At 35.2% G+C, this 16,289-nt stretch overlaps 1 protein-coding gene across 1 annotated transcript; it reads left to right on the forward strand.

The window, feature by feature from the left end:
• The first annotated feature begins 449 nt into the window (after window positions 1–449).
• LOC137391663 (M-phase phosphoprotein 6-like) lies at window positions 450–8,595 on the forward strand. Its single transcript, XM_068078179.1, has 6 exons — window positions 450–588; window positions 5,191–5,274; window positions 5,497–5,603; window positions 5,769–5,859; window positions 6,188–6,264; window positions 8,207–8,595. Exons 2-6 carry the CDS (start codon window positions 5,215–5,217, stop codon window positions 8,310–8,312), a joined length of 441 nt encoding a protein of 146 aa, XP_067934280.1. The 5' UTR covers window positions 450–588; window positions 5,191–5,214; the 3' UTR covers window positions 8,313–8,595.
• Window positions 8,596–16,289: the final 7,694 nt, after the last annotated feature.

A 16,289-nucleotide genomic window follows, 5' to 3' on the forward strand; every position in this document is an offset into this window, starting at 1 on the left:
GAATACGATATACTGAGAGTATTTATCAAAACAATTGTTGGTACAAAGACAATGTACTGTTGTTGAGCTGTAGTTGTGTGATTTCAAGACAGCATGTGTGAAGCTAAAATAGAGACGCATGTGGTGATATATAGACTGCCATCGTTGACAATTCCTACAGCATGTAACTTTCATAAACTGAATGATGTAAGGGCTGAATAAAATAAGTTGCACCTCACACCAAACCTAATAATGTGTAATACATGCAATATAGGTAGTCATCGAACAAAAGCAAAGACGTTTGTTGCTTCATAGTAGCGATCATAGACTTTCAACGATGACGAATGTAGGTAGGCATGTGAGACAGCCGCAAATGATGTTAGAAGTTGGTTTATAATCCGTGATTGAACGCGGCTACTGACATGCCGCTTAGATTGGCTAATTTTGTGGAGTCTTTATTTGCCTCCTCTAACAAAGATCTACATGTGAAAAGTACATGGAGTTGAGATAGATAGTTGTCTAACTTGTTCACACGTAGTTTAAAATACCGGCATGTCATAGTGTGCACCGTAATATACACCATACAACGTGTTGAGTCAATCTAGATAGGTAAGAAAATAATTACAGTGTTAGGCGTGCGGTAAAATATCCAGTGAATAAAAACGTAACAAGTTGTCTCAAATATGAATGACGAACAGAAAACGAGTTTGATCTTGATATTTTATTTTTAGGGCGTTCTATGCTAGTATTAGTACTGTAGTACTGCTACATTGATGTGAGTATACTTCATAGTTTAATTGGTCATTCTAACCGTGTTCTTAATAGAGTAAAATACATAAGCTAATGAAATAAACCAGCGCGTCTTAAAAGCAATAGCAAACCTAACCCGACTTATAATCGGTTGAGCAAAAATGTAATATTTCAAGTTATACGTCACACTCCAATAACGGCTTACAATTATTTGGGAGACAGTTCTTGCAACGCTATTAAAGTAAAAACATACATGGTTCCAACAAAGGTATAATCAGAACGTATAAGGTACAACCCCTCATAAGTTCTATCAGAGTTGATTCTAGTCGAACAGGGGCCGGGCCGGATTAGACCAAAGACTGGCCCAGCAGTGTAGGACTGAAGACTGGCCCAGCTGAATTTGACCAAAAGTTGGGCTGGTAGAGTTGAACTAAAGGCTGGCTTAGCTGAAATGTACCGAAAGCAGTCCCAGTAGAGTTGGACTGAAGACTGACTCAGCGAAATTGGATTGAAAGTAGGCCCCGTAGAGTTGGACTGAAGACTGGCCTGGCTGAATTGGACGGAAAGCTGGCCCTGTGGAGTTTGACCGTAGACTGGACTGGCTGAATTCCTCTTTTACTGGCGTGTCTACTCTAGCACACAGCTAGCTCGCTGTTACAGTATGCAGAATAATTTAGGCCTGAAAACGAATTTTTCTGTCATTTTTGTAAATTTCCAGTCTATTTGAATCTTTCTACTGGTTGGAAATAGCTGCTACTTCACTACAGCACACTAGTCTAGCTATGTTAGTGCGCTTGAGTGGATGCAGCTATGGTTCACAGTCTTATACCACATGTATGTTACCTAGAATCATCAACTCCTCAAGCTCAATGGTTGTCCCCTGAAACCTTAGGTGACTGCAGCTCTGTTGCGATGACCTATGCAATAGTTTATAGGGAAAGTACATGGTAGGTTTAACTAGTGCTCCATATATACTACTAGCTTTATATATACTAGCTTTATATACAGGCACAGTCAGCAAAACAACAAATGATTGGTAATATAGGTAAATGATAAGTAATGTAAGTTGAACGCGTCGGCTATGATAGACTCATGCACAAAATGTTTCACAAATCACACATTGGGATGTTACACAATTATATGATCGGTAGCAGTTTAATTTTACTCAACGCTCGCTTAGGAAGGATATCTCTAATGCAACCGCTTTTTCACTATAAATATAATGCATCTTGCCGGAACTGTTCACTGAGAACCGTGGTACTGTACTGCATTGAATGCTCTTACACAATGGGAATTAAAGAAATATGGGAATCCTTTGGGAATCAAAGAAATATGAATGTCTCTATCGATGTTGTGTGCTTCCCTCTCTGCAGTGTCAAGTTTCCATCACATGAGCCGCTGAAGGATCACATGCTACGGGAGCATTTAAAGATCACAGCCTGCCAAACCAAGGCCTTTTCTCGTTACATCCGGTCTCCGAAGATGCGTCATGAAGGCCTTCAAGCAAGTTACTCCACCAGAAACGTGACCATTGCCATCCCACTTGCTGGGCTGAGAGCACTACTGCATGCGCTCGCTGTATACCCAGTGATCTCGGTAGAAGCCTGTAAAAAGGCATAGCCTCGAGTATGGCCTGACTGTAGCCTTTGTTGCTCAGCGGTCTGTGGCTCCATTATAGATCTTCGACAGACTACAGTCTCTAACACCAAGCCGACATTCTAACCAAAGGCCCTTTTTAAGGCCACCATTTTGTTAAAGAGTGTAGTTCTGACTTGCCATTTACTTCAAAGCCAATAGTTGGTTTCCTAAAAAGTTTTTTAAGCATTATCAGTAGTTAATTATTTGCTGTGAAATACTCGGTACCAGTCATCTCATCATGATGCCTATGCCAGACTTGGCGATACAGATATTAATTAGCAGAATATAGTGGTACACAATATATGAGACAAGAGTTTTTTTCTTAATGAAAACTAATCAAAAAAGTATTTCAATTAAGGTGTGTGGTAAAGCATGAGATATTTGTTGAGATAACAGTTGTATGAATTGAAATGGGTCAGAATACCAAATGATGAGTCTCCAAGCCTTTAGGTAGCAATCGCCTTTATCTTTTTGGGCTTTTCATAAAAATATTTTGCAAACACTTTGAATGGCTTCAAAATGTTTTTGATAGGTGTTGCTTTCTACCTTGCAGATATGTACCATAAAAACGTTCCTAGACTACGTATTCTTAAAACTTCCAAGATCTCGCATACTTGACCCTGCACTGCAACAAAGTATTCAGGCAGACTAAAAACAGTTTACGCTAAGTAGTTACCAGGAAGATATATCAGTGACAAACTTTGCTATTTGTAAACTCATGAATGTTTTACACACTAAAGGAATGGAGGAAACGGATGGGGGCAAGTGACTTTATGTTCTCCTGCACCTTGGTCCATGCATGCCTAATGGTAATATTTTGTTGAACAAGAGAGACTAGTTTTGGTATATTGTTGCAAAGCAGATGCTAATGAATATTTGCTCTTCACACTATGCTCAACTATGCGCATAGTTGCTTTGCCCAGAACACAATCATAGATTGTAGCAATATAAAAATGATCAGAATTTTGAACACATTTTAAAACCATTCTAAAAAATCTTGCAGGGATCTTTATGATACAACTATTTATCATGTAAGAGCAGATATCTCATTAATTGCATGGGTCACTTGAAGGCTGAAAAACCTGCCCATTGTAATAAGGCACCACAGACAATAACAAATATGTCCACACGTTAGTCCTTCTCAATAGTTAGATACTTGCATGAAAAAATGCTTAGTAGCTTTATAAATTACATCGGGGTTGTTTAGTTGCTCAATGACTCATTGCATTGAGGATTTGATATTGAAAAAACAAAAAAGATCGAGTACGAGTTACTTCAGGTTGAAGTAAACAATAGTTTTCTTTAAGGCGAAGAGCGGTTGTCAGTAATGAAACTGTCCTCTACTAAAAGGACCAAAAATAAAAAGGTTCTGAAAGTCATTAAGAAACTTGCTCACAAAAGGCATGCAAATAAATCAAACACCTTTATATTTCTGCGGTTTTTATGACGCGCAACTTGTTAGGGTCATATTTAGAAAACATGCAAGCTGTGCTCAAGTATGGCTACTCAACGAATGCTCTTGTTTCATAAATCCACTAGCAGCTACCAGTGAAGAGATTCATTCTTAAATGTTTGCTATTAAATTCAGTTCACACTGACCAGTTACTGTAGATCTCTCAAGAGAATTTTAAACCAAGAGCATTTTCCTAACATCATTGAAATGTTGAAATTAATTACTTGTTACAAGCGATGACAATTACTTAAAGATGAACTAAACAATTGTTATGTAACTTAAACAAAAATAGTATAAGTTCATTTTTAAATAAGAATAAAATGATTGCTACTGAGAACAAAAATTAAATAAACTAGCATAAATGTTTAAGTCTATGAAAATGATCGTCAACATGGCTTTAATGGATGCCTGTTGACTATTATTTTGGCATTCATTATCAGAAGCATTTAAATCTATTTAAGTTTTTTTAAATTTAAATCAACTAAAATTTAAAAGCAAATTTGTTCAAGATGTGTCAACGTTATTTCTAGACTCGTCTATGGTGGAAAGTCATGATGTTCTCTTCATGAGAGTCTTTTGAGTTTTGAGTAAATATTTGTTGCTACCATTAGTTCGAGAATGTCGATGTTCATTCAGGTGAATATATGGCATTCATTTTTGAATTTCGCAAGTCCTCTCTAGAAGCGCATTTGATAACTGCACTTATTTAACTAATTTATATTCATAATAACAGCTTCTAAGCCATTTTAAGCCTTTCTCGCTAAAAATGGCCGACAGTAACAGTGTTCATAATTTTCCATTTTGTTATACATCTACACTCATTCCTAAGCCAATCCACATTTAACAAAGATGTGTCTTGTGGAATAGCGAAATTCTTTGATTTCAGGTAGATAGTGATAAATATAGTTTTTATAAAAAATAAAAATTTTTACACTTCTTACATGAGTGCTATTGTGCTATTTAATTTTCGTTATAGTAAATTAGATGTTTTTAGAACTTATAAAGGTACTTCTGCATAAATTTTAAGCATTTGAGAGTTGTAGATTGTAACAATATATTGCTTCACTAAGCTGTAGACACTGAAAGTGTAAACAAAACCATAAAGTTTTTATCTGAAACTCTGTTGTTTACAAAAGGTATATTATTATTATAGTAATGTGTAGGTATACTCCATTCTATGTGTTTGTTCAATTGGCTCATGTGTAAGTACGAAATAGCCAAATTCAAGCCACTTCCTTTTCTGTTATTTTATTGAGAATGTTTTGCTTATTCACGTATTGCTGTATCAGTTTCTGTTGTTCGCATGTTAGTTTTAGAGTCATGTTTCTGTAAGTAACTTTAAACGTAATCCGTCTTGGTTTTACATGCAGGTACACCATTGGTGTTGCACAAGTATGCCTTCAAAGCGAGATGTTACTGTCAAAGCATTGTCCGGCAACCTTCTTCAGATGAAAGTGAGTGACAAAAACTGTTTAATTATCATTTCAAGTCATTTTTCTATGCTTCTCTGTTAGAAGGTCAGTGTATGGCTGTAACGCAGTTGTTGATGTTTTTGTTTGTAAATATATCTAAACCAAATTGTTTTGTTGGTGAACTGTGGAAGCAGTAACTTCAAAAAGACAGTCTACGGTAGACTTCTATGAGACTGCAACCTCAAGGTCTGTATGTTTGTGTAGTTTATGAAAAGGTCTGCAGTCGACATGCAAAAAGATGATGAAAAGGAGCTATTCAAAGACACAGCCGAACACTGGGTTATTGATGAGCAACTTGCTAAAAAACACAAGTATGGTTGTACATCTCTCTCATTTTTTTTTGTTTTCTAAATTCCATGTTCAATGGCTTACCACTTGTCACACAACATGTGCGTTAATGATTTCAACCTGTTAATCATCTTATCATCGTGTCATTATCAAGTAGGTAATGAATTCTGGGAATTAATTTCTTGTAGGTATGACCTTGACACAGAACTCAGTCATGCCATGTGTGAAGAGTTGCCTTTCGGACGATTATCGTTTAAAGGTTTTAACCCTGCAGTAGAGGTAAGTTTTTTTGCCTTTTGTCCTATGTTGCTGTCATAATGCTTAAAACACATGTATGGCAACACTGCTTGCCTAAATGAAATGAATGCAAATTGTTTTTGAATGTAATATATAAGGAGTTTATTAATATATCATTGTGGAAGTGTTCACTGTGTGATATTTCCATGTCAAGACATAATAAAGGCATGCTGTATAGTAACTAGCTTTAATAATATCAAAAGTGGATTTGCCTCCACCATACTTCAATTTGCTCAATGGCACACTATAACTGTAGGAGCTAATAGTAGTGAATATAGATGAGTGTTACATAGATACATGATACCTGTAGAAGCTAATGCGACGGCTTGCTGGTGATGAGTCAGAAGGGGAGGTGATTCCTGAGGAAGACAAGCAGTTTGCAGAAGAGTATGTTGGATCTATTATATTATATACATGTACTGTAGATGCCTCTGCAACACAACTAATCGTTATAATGCATTATAAGGATTTTACGTTATATGAACAGTAAAATACATGTAAATTGCCTAATCCGTTCCAAGATCTTCCCAAACTCACCCCTTTGGTCCTTCAAAAAGGAAAGAGACTAGACTTGAAGGTTGACTTGCAACAAAATTCACATTATCGTTATTTGATATGAAAAGATTCACCATGTCTTACTCTGTTGTGTTGTAGGTGCAAAATATGTGGAAATGTGATTACAAGCTCTTAAAAGCTCAAAAACGAACAGAAAATTGCAGCCACACGAGACCGCCGTAATTTGGATTCCCTTTCCAAAACGGCTCAAATGTGATGTAGTTGTGAGAGTTGGTTTCTGTTTACACTTTCTTGCAACCTTATTCGTCGAAATATTTTCACAAATATACTTCACGCATTCAATAAAACTATGTCTATTGTTCTTACGCGTCTGTTTTATCGTCATTGTAATGCTGTCACTTTTAGCACTGATATCTTATAACTTACCGTAAAAAATCGTTAAACTTTTTAACCTTAGCTCGAAGGAGTACATATCATTGTCTGATAATCATGACGAGCCTGTTGGTCACCTGTGATAATCGAAAAGTGCTGCAAAAATTTATTTACAAAGTATATAAGTACAAAGTATTTGCAAAGTATTGGGTCACATGATCAGATTACGACTTGACGATTGAATAATGCCGTAACAAAACTGTGAAGTAGCGAGCATCTATATTTGATACGGGGTCTTCGGTAAAACCCGAAGTGTTTTCATAAACTAATACAATGTACTATGATAAGTTTTATATTGAGCTTTGTATTGGCCTTTCAATTCACGTGAGAACATACGTGACAAGACGATAAGCAAATTTCGTGGTTACGTCATCGAAATAAAGAAATTCCAATCTACGGCGGCTTTTCGTTTTTGATCTTTTAAGAGCTTGTAATCACATTTCCACATATTTGGCGCTTACAACACAACAGAGTAAGATATGGTGAATCTTTTGATACCAAATAACTGTAATGTGAATTTTGTTGCAAGTCAACCTTTAACTTTTTAATTTAACGACTGCACCGTAACTGTAGTATCATCGGTTTGTATCGCCAGCTTTTCTCCTTTTTCTTATCAATTTCACCCAGTTCATGGTTTATAATTGAGATAATTTCACAATGAGTTATTTAGAACGCACACTTTCAATGTCTATTGACCTCAAATTTCTTTTATTCTAGACATGTAGGTCTATTTTGCAAAAGGAAAACAATAACAATGTTTTGTATGTATAAAGTAAAGTGAGACAACAATATAACTTTGCTATAATAAAGAGTGGTGTCTGTCTGTCCGTCTATCCATAGAAAAGTTTCAATGTTATGATAAAATATAGCTTTTAACGATAGTCTGACTCGTGACCATAGACCTATTATCTATACTATAAACTATTATAATATTAACTATTAATGTATAGTTAATAGGTCTATGCTCATGACATTCAGATTGGTAGACCAACATTAACACCCACACTGAATAATAGTGCTGCCACTTATTATTTGTGCTTTATCGACATCTGATGATTTCTCACGTTGAACTAGACTGTCGCGGTACTAATATGTACAATAGAGATAACCTTATCCGTTGTATTCTCCCTAAGATAATACAACAGCCAGAGAGAAAGTCATATTTTTAAAGCTAACCACTAGATGAGCGTTATTCAAATCAGATTTGAGAACCTGCGCGGACTTCACACTACCTTATTTGAAATTTTTTATGTAGTACGAAGCAAAGACTTTCTTCAAAGGTTTTTACGTTTTGTGGAATTTATGTTATAGAATGTATATGTTATAGGAGCGTCTACTGTATAACATGATGATATCAGTGTTACTAATTTGTCTGTTATAGATATGCCTCTGTTAGCAATGTTGCTAAGAAATTTGCCAAGAAGCAATCAGCTCGGAAGTCTAAATTCCATAAAGGAAAGCATGTCAGCAAACATAAAAAAGAATGATTTTCCTGTGGCACAGTCTTAGCCAATCAAGAGGCTTATGGAGGGTGTATAGTTGTAATTAGTAAAGCACCTAATGGTTTACTGCCATTTCATGTGGTTGTATATGCATTTTTGTGTGTCACTTATCTGCTGCATTATTCTAGACAGCTAATGCATAAATGTATATTGATTGTTTGGTCTACCAGACAAACATTCACTTTATTTTTCTATTACGTAACAGCTATTCAAAGATTCCAGTAATTATGTAAATACAATGCATCATTTGTGCTATCTAAATCTACAATATCACAACTTGTGCGATTAACATTTTATTACATGTTCTCATGTGTTGGATAATATCTAACCGCTAGAAGCCTGTTGGTCATTTACAGGTGAAACAATCTTCTTGAGCAACATCAAATATTACCCAATTCACTTGAAGTATCAGTTCCCTTGTAGCTGTCCAAATTGACATTAATATTTGGTCATTGCTCGAGAAATGACTAGTCTCAACCATTCAAATGAAGACGTATAAAGATAATTGCATGGTATTATTTAGAGCAGATAAACAGTAAATTGGCCGTATTTGGACTTGAAGTAAAACCTTTATTTGAACCCCATGGCACTCTATTCCTCAACCCTTTTCCTATAGTGGCGCTTTATTAGAGGTGACGTTCAAATAAATGGTGGCGCTGTATTTTTCAAACTCGTCAGAATCTTTGGAAAACAAGTTTTATTCGTTCGCAGGCGAAATGAATCTTGCATATATTTCTCACTCTCCTTCTGACAGAGTGGCATTGGCCCTTTTGGATGCAAGAAATTTGTTAACTTACCTACAAATTGTGGATCTCTAAATAAATATGCACATACATGTCTCTACCAGTTGAAATATATTGCTTGCAATTAACTTACGATGATCATATAGCCTTATAGCAATTTGTTAGAGCTTTCAAGTTTTTTATTTCATTTGAAATTTGAAGGCATATTCTTATTTTATACCTATATTTAACAAGGTTGTATAAAAGCCTATCGCACTCATTGATATGTTTGCTAGTTTGCAGCCAAAACTGGCTTTTTATATACAATAGAAGAGGAGTTATCACCATCAATCCATTGTAAGCCGAGTTTATATAACTTCAATGATGCTATCAAGTAACATGCTATAAACCTGCAAGCTTATAAGTTATAATAATCTATCAATTGCTACAAATATATACAGTGAAAATCGGATAACTCAAACTTCAAGGGACCGAGCAAAAGTGTTCGAATTATCAGAGTGTTCAAGTTATCAGAGCACTGTCACAAGTCCATGTATTTACTTATTTATTAGTAGATACATGAACATATACAAACTATAATATAAATCAAAAGCACAAATGGCTTGTTTCAAATTAAATGCTTCTAATGTAAAGTTTAAAACGTTTTTATCACAAAGTATAGAGATTTTTCTATCACTTGAGATTGGTTCGTTGTTTGAGGTGATGTTATTGCCAGGACGTTTTTTAGATTGACATTGGCAAAACTTGATCGTTGCTGAAATGCTCAAAGAAAAGACATCTTTTTCTTTTGAGCGTTTTACCCACGATCAATTTTGCCGATCTTTCTTAAAGTTTATGCAAAGATTATCTTACTTTACCTGGGATTCATTAAGAGCAACACTCCGAGGCAGTTCAATTAAAAGTTTTACGAGGTTTTACGGTACATTGTATATCACTCACACTTTTTGAATGGATACTTATTGAATGTACACACGTATTTTGTGTTTAGGTCAAACGATGAATAGTTTTTTTTAGCTAAGACAACGTATACGTTTAATTACTTACAACAATTTTTAAGACGTTTTAAACATTTAACATTCCGGCGTTAATTCAACACGGAATCAACGTCGGAAAACTATTCATCACGGGCTAGCCGGGTCACGCACTCAAGGATTTTCGCCACGCAAATACAAAACAAAAACAACATGCTGTTTTTGTTTTGTATGTGCGTGGCGAAAATTCTTGCGCCGTGACCCGGCTAGCCCGTGCTACTCATCGTATAGCAGTATAAATCAAATTTCACCAAACCTTTAGAACAGTCGTTGACAAAAATATTTTGCCGATGGAGGTAATAACGACGCTTATGAATTACGAAAAGTTGAGGTTTACCTCTATGGCTTGGAATAAAGTGATTTTCTAAAGCGATAGCAACCGTTTCGGTAGCCGTTGGGCAAAAAACAGTTCGTTATAACAGTGTTGAGTTCGAGTTATATATATTCTCCATTTATCATTGCGTGGGAACGGACCAAGCAAATCCAGTCGAGTTAACCATGTGTTCGTTATATCCGAGGGCGAGTTATCCATGTTTCACTGTATTTAAGAACAAGTGACATAAACCATATTTATAATACATTCTTAAATAAAAATTACCACTTGAAACAAAAATATTAGCGTTGGTTGCTTGGCCAGCTGCGTTATGATTGATGCCTTCGTTTGAAACCATTTCATATTCTAGCTGTTCAATACCATCCATGGTGTCGTCTGACCTCAACTCCTTTTCTGCTCAGCTGAGCTAGTTGATATTAGCGTACAAGCAAATGTTTGGCAAAGCTAAACTTTTACGCGACACAATTTACTCTTTTCGCACAAATAAAGAGAATTCGCGTGCATAATCAAAACAGCCTCAAAATGCATAGTAGCGCAGATTCCATCGAAAAAACTTTTTCGCCTATATCGAAGTATCTAGACCATGTTAAACAAGGAACTGCTATTAGTCTGATACAGTTACTAATTATTTCTGTGGAGATGCATTCAAAGTTTTAGTGAAAAAAGCGTGAAGACTTGGAGGTGGAAAACGAACTTAGATACGAACAGAAACAACCAGCGAATTGATTGTTATTGATGTAATCTAGTCATTATTTTATGGTTTTGTTGGATCTTTTCTACTAATCACTTGCTATTACGGGTTCGTAAAGATTAAGAATGTCAAATAGCGGCGGTGAAATTGAAGTGACATTCATATGGACGTGGTGTTCAATTAAAGGGTGGCGCTCTATTTTTCAACCCTTCTCTCATAGTAGCGCTGAAATAAAGGTGGCGCTCCAGTACAGATTTTACGGTATACATAAAACGATCGCCCAAAACTAATAGCTAGATTTCACTGTACCGTTGTCGAGGTAGATAAATGGCTAACCTCATCTGTTTCTCCAATGGATCATTTCCAGTAATATGTATCACATTTTTAATGATATGGTAGACTTCTAGCGATTTTCAAGGTCGAATCTCATGATAATTTCACTACAAGTTGTGCTTGTCCTGCATAGTTACCAAGTGATTACAGTTTCATTATGCCAAAAAGTAGAAATTATGCTGCAGCCGATTGCGAAAATTTTATTCATTTTTATATCTATTGTGTGCAGATCAAGTTGGGAACTATTGATGTTATCAACTTTAAATTGAAGACCGCATACACTTTGTGCTATGAGCGTTGTATAAGAATGCTGTTATACCAATTTGTACCGGTACATAACTAAAGTGGATAAATGGTAGGTACTCATAATTACTATCTCTAACTCCTGTAGTTATTGTTATAATAAGCACTGCTATATATATACATGTTTTATTTACTAATTAACAATTTTGCTCATTCAAATGAAAATTTCTTGCTGTTAACAGATATTTACTGAAATGTATTATATGTTATTTTTTATATTTCATATGTTTTACAACTGTTTCAATTCATCCACATGTAGTGGTCGCTTGCAAGAAGTGACACAATTTTTGGAATTAATATCAGCGCATCTGTAAGAGAAGACAGTCACCTCGACGAAATGGGTCCACAGATTGTAGAAAAATGATCACTATAAATCATCTAGAAGGCTAAAGGCTGATCCACAGCAGAATCAGAAAACTTATGTTGAAAGACGCTTGAAAATGATATCCTTAGATATTGCTGCCAAGCTTACCAGTCACGAGATAGTGTACTGTGAGCACCAGTAACTAGCTTATAAAATACAGTAAGCGCTCCTATAACGTATACCTTTAAAATGTAAATTCCAGATAATGTAAAGAATTTATGTGAAGTTTTTGCTTCCTACTACGTAAAAAGCTTCATATAACTTGAAGTTTCAAGTCGGGTGATTTTTCAAATTCTATTTGAACATTAATTTATCTTGCTGCACTTGCGACAAAAAAAAATGATGTGTGTAATGTTATATTTATTATACAACTTTATACAACTTTTGCAACAATTTAGTTCGTCGCAATAAATCGTCAGATGTGTCGACAAAACTGAGAATAGGATAGCAGGCATTACACCGTCAGTCCACCAATCCAAATGTCACGAGTTAGAGTATCGTCGAAAGTTATTTCTATCCTAACCTTGACCACTGGATACAGATAGACGAACAGGAACAGGTAGTACCACTTTTTCTGAATTATTTTGTTTTGCTTTCTTGTGGACAGATAAAATATTTGTTATTAGTTTTACATTGCAGAGTAGACTTTGCTGTTCAAAAAAATATAGCGAATCGTAAATGAACGTCGAAGGTGTGTGCTCTCCATCAACTTATTGTAGAAGTACCTCAATCATGGTTTATAAAACCAGCTAGATTGATCATAAAAAAGAGAAAAGTTGTCAATGCAAACCAATAATACTGCAGTTACGGTACAGCCTACAAATTAAAAGAGTTATGTCAACTTTTTTCTTTATTCATGGCCTAAGGGGTGGGTTTAGAAAGATCTTGGAACAGATTAGGCAATTTGCATGTAGTTTATTGTTCTTGTAACGTAAATTCCTATAACGTAAACGTTCCTGAAACGGATTACTGTAATGCCTCCAATTGAACGCAATGGCGGTCAATTGGCGGTGGCGTTTAAATAATAAAAAATGACAAGCCATTTTCAAATGGCTCGTCAAAATTTTGGGAAGATAAATTTAGCCCTTTTTCGAGCGAAGCGAATGTCGCCTATATTTTGTTCTCTTTTTGCGGTAGAGCGATGTTAAACCTTTTGGATGCAATAAATCTGCTAACTTACCTCTAACTTGTCAAAGATCTCTAAGTAACATATGCATTGGGAAGCCGATAAATATTTCTACCAGTTGATATCTCACGCTTGCAATTAATCTGCAATGGTATTATAATCTGTGCCTTGCAATTTGTTAGAGCTTTCAATTTTTTATCTCATTCTAAATTTGAAGGCATATTCTTATTTTATATCTATATTTAACAATGTTTGAATAAAAGCTCATTGATATGTTTGCCACAGTTTGCAGCCAAAACTAGCTTTTTATGTGCAATAGAAGAGGAGTTATGAGCATCGATCCATTGTAAGCCGTGTTAAGATAACTGCAATGATGCTACCAAATAATATGCTATAAATCTGCAAACTTATAAGTTAGACAATGATAATCGATCAAATGTTATAAATATATATATTCATGAACAAGGGACATAAACAAATCACTTATATCACAAACAAAAATTAACATTTTTAAAACAAAAATATTTGCATATTTGTGCTATATTGCATTTAGCACAAATATGCGTAAAAGTTTTACTCACTAAACGTAACCTTTGTATCATCACAAATGTAAATCGTTTTATATGCATGTACTTTGAAGTATTAAGACTCTGGAGAATCAAGACCACGTTAAACAAGGAGCTACTATTATCCTGAGACAGTTATTAATTATTTCTGTGGTGTTGCTTTCAATGTTTTAACGAAAATAAAACGAAAAACTTTGGAATTGGACATCGAGAGAATCAATTGTTATTAATGTAAACGATTCATTATTAATACAATTTTGTGGACACTTTTCTACCGATCATTTGATATTATGGGCTTGTAAAGATCAAAGTATGTCAAAGTGGCGGTCAAATAGAGGTGGCATTCAATTAGGGAGGGGCGCTCTATTTTTCAACCCTCTTCTCATGGTGGCGTTCAATTAGAGGTTTTATGGTAGATTATTTGTAAATGTTGACATTCATTAATTATCATAGGCATTAATTTAATATTAATGCATATAATATAGGTAGAACTTTTTTTATAATTTTACTTGTTTATTCAACAGCAGTTGAATAAACAAGTGCTAAATCAACTTTACTACATAACTGAACTACGATTTGTAGCTGTAGCTGAACTATGATCCTATAGCAAATTTTATTTACCTGCTGCCAGAATAAAAGATGATCATGTGAGAAGTTGTCGCATAGCAACAGTTACACAAGCCAAAATCAAAAACATACTTATGTGAATGACTGTTATTTCCAAACTTCATTATTGTCAACTGCTCAATGATTTAGTGACATGATATAATGATTTGGGAAAACGATATATTATATATTACTAACAAAAGACCTTTACTCTGGAAATAAAAATATGTTGTAATTTGTTAAAGCATTTAGTAACATAGACTAATATTTTATAAGCAATAACACATGAAACCTTTTATTTAACCTTTTATGACTGGTCGAAACCAGAGTTGTTTTTTGAGCCGTGACCAAATATGCATGTACGTACATTTTAGTCAGCTACAAAGAAAATAATTTTTCAAATGTTTTGAAAAAATTTTTGATTCTATGTAAACGACTGCTTAATAATGCGATGTTAACAGATTGTTCTACATAGCCTAGCAAGGCCTGTGAACAAAAATCCTTCTAAAACGTTACAAAATTAGATAATGCATGTGGTTAGCTACCTATTGACTGATGCCAGGCCTTACATAACATCCCTCAATCATTGTTTTCTGTGCTCAAGACAGCATAGTTGTGTTCATATAGTAATATGTCATACCCAACCCGATCCTTATTTGAGTGCTATAATAGTGTTCTATTAATTAATAAACAACTGTGAACAAGATGTACTCTATTCAAGTGCTATGGGTAACATGCCCCTTGTTTATGCGCTATTCATCACATGTTTTGTTACTTAACTTATGAATAACATGTACCATTACTCACCTGCTACAGATAACATGTCCCTCAGTCACATATATAGTAATGTCTCCATATTCAGATGTTATGGTTACACATCTTCTCATTCAGGTTCTATGACAGCATATCTCTCCTATTCACTGGCTATTAATAACATGTCTCCGTATTCAGATGCTACACTAACATATTTCCACTGTTCACTTACATAGGTATGCTGAAGACAAGTGGCAAACATACAATTATTGAATGGTATTACATTGTGTTCATGTCATGCTTTTAATATTCTTATCATGCTGAGCTCTATTTCTTAAAGTCATCAATTGTATTCTATCCGCTTCTGTCAGCTGATCTGGCTTTGGCAACTCTTGCCACCCTCTCATGAAGGTATGTGTGCTTTGCCTACTAGTGTAGGCCTACACCATCACCGACATTCCTGCCTTTATTTCCAAAAAGGTATGCTAAATATCATTGTAGTAACTAGTTCAAAGGTCTGCTTTAGGCTACTCCTATACAACCACTACGAAGGTATGTAACTAACTGTTTCTGCTCCAAATTTCTTTCATGATTGAAATATTTATCTTCATTTAGTATCTCCTTCGAATCCTTTTATAATATCATCTTCTGTTCAGGTCTCGTAATTCAGACACAAATAGCAAACTGCTTTAATGTTCTCAGGATGAACTGCGGTGCAGGCCGGCTAATGTTGGGCTGTCTTTCTTTCACTGTTTACTGATAGGCGGTATGCATTGGCAGTCAGAACTCAAGAACTCAGGGCTCACATTTGACTGTTCTATGCGCCGTAATTTGTTGTGGCTGTTGAGTAGTAGCTGTTTGTGTGACAGGTTGTCTCTTCTGGGATTGGACTACGGCAGTCCGACAGGGTCTGTCTCGCCAAGTATCTTAATTTGCTTAATTTGAGGCTTGTGCTTACGCGTGCTACTCAATGTAGTAATTGCGTGAATTGATTCTAAAAATCACAACTCAAACAGGCATTATTCAACATCTTTTGGAGCCTTTCAGGAGATCTTAAAACCAATATTAACTATCTGTCAAAACAGCTAAATGTTGCGAATGTAGGTATGCCT

Source organism: Watersipora subatra, chromosome 3 (assembly GCF_963576615.1).
Source record: "Watersipora subatra chromosome 3, tzWatSuba1.1, whole genome shotgun sequence".
NCBI lineage: Eukaryota > Metazoa > Bryozoa > Gymnolaemata > Cheilostomatida > Watersiporidae > Watersipora > Watersipora subatra.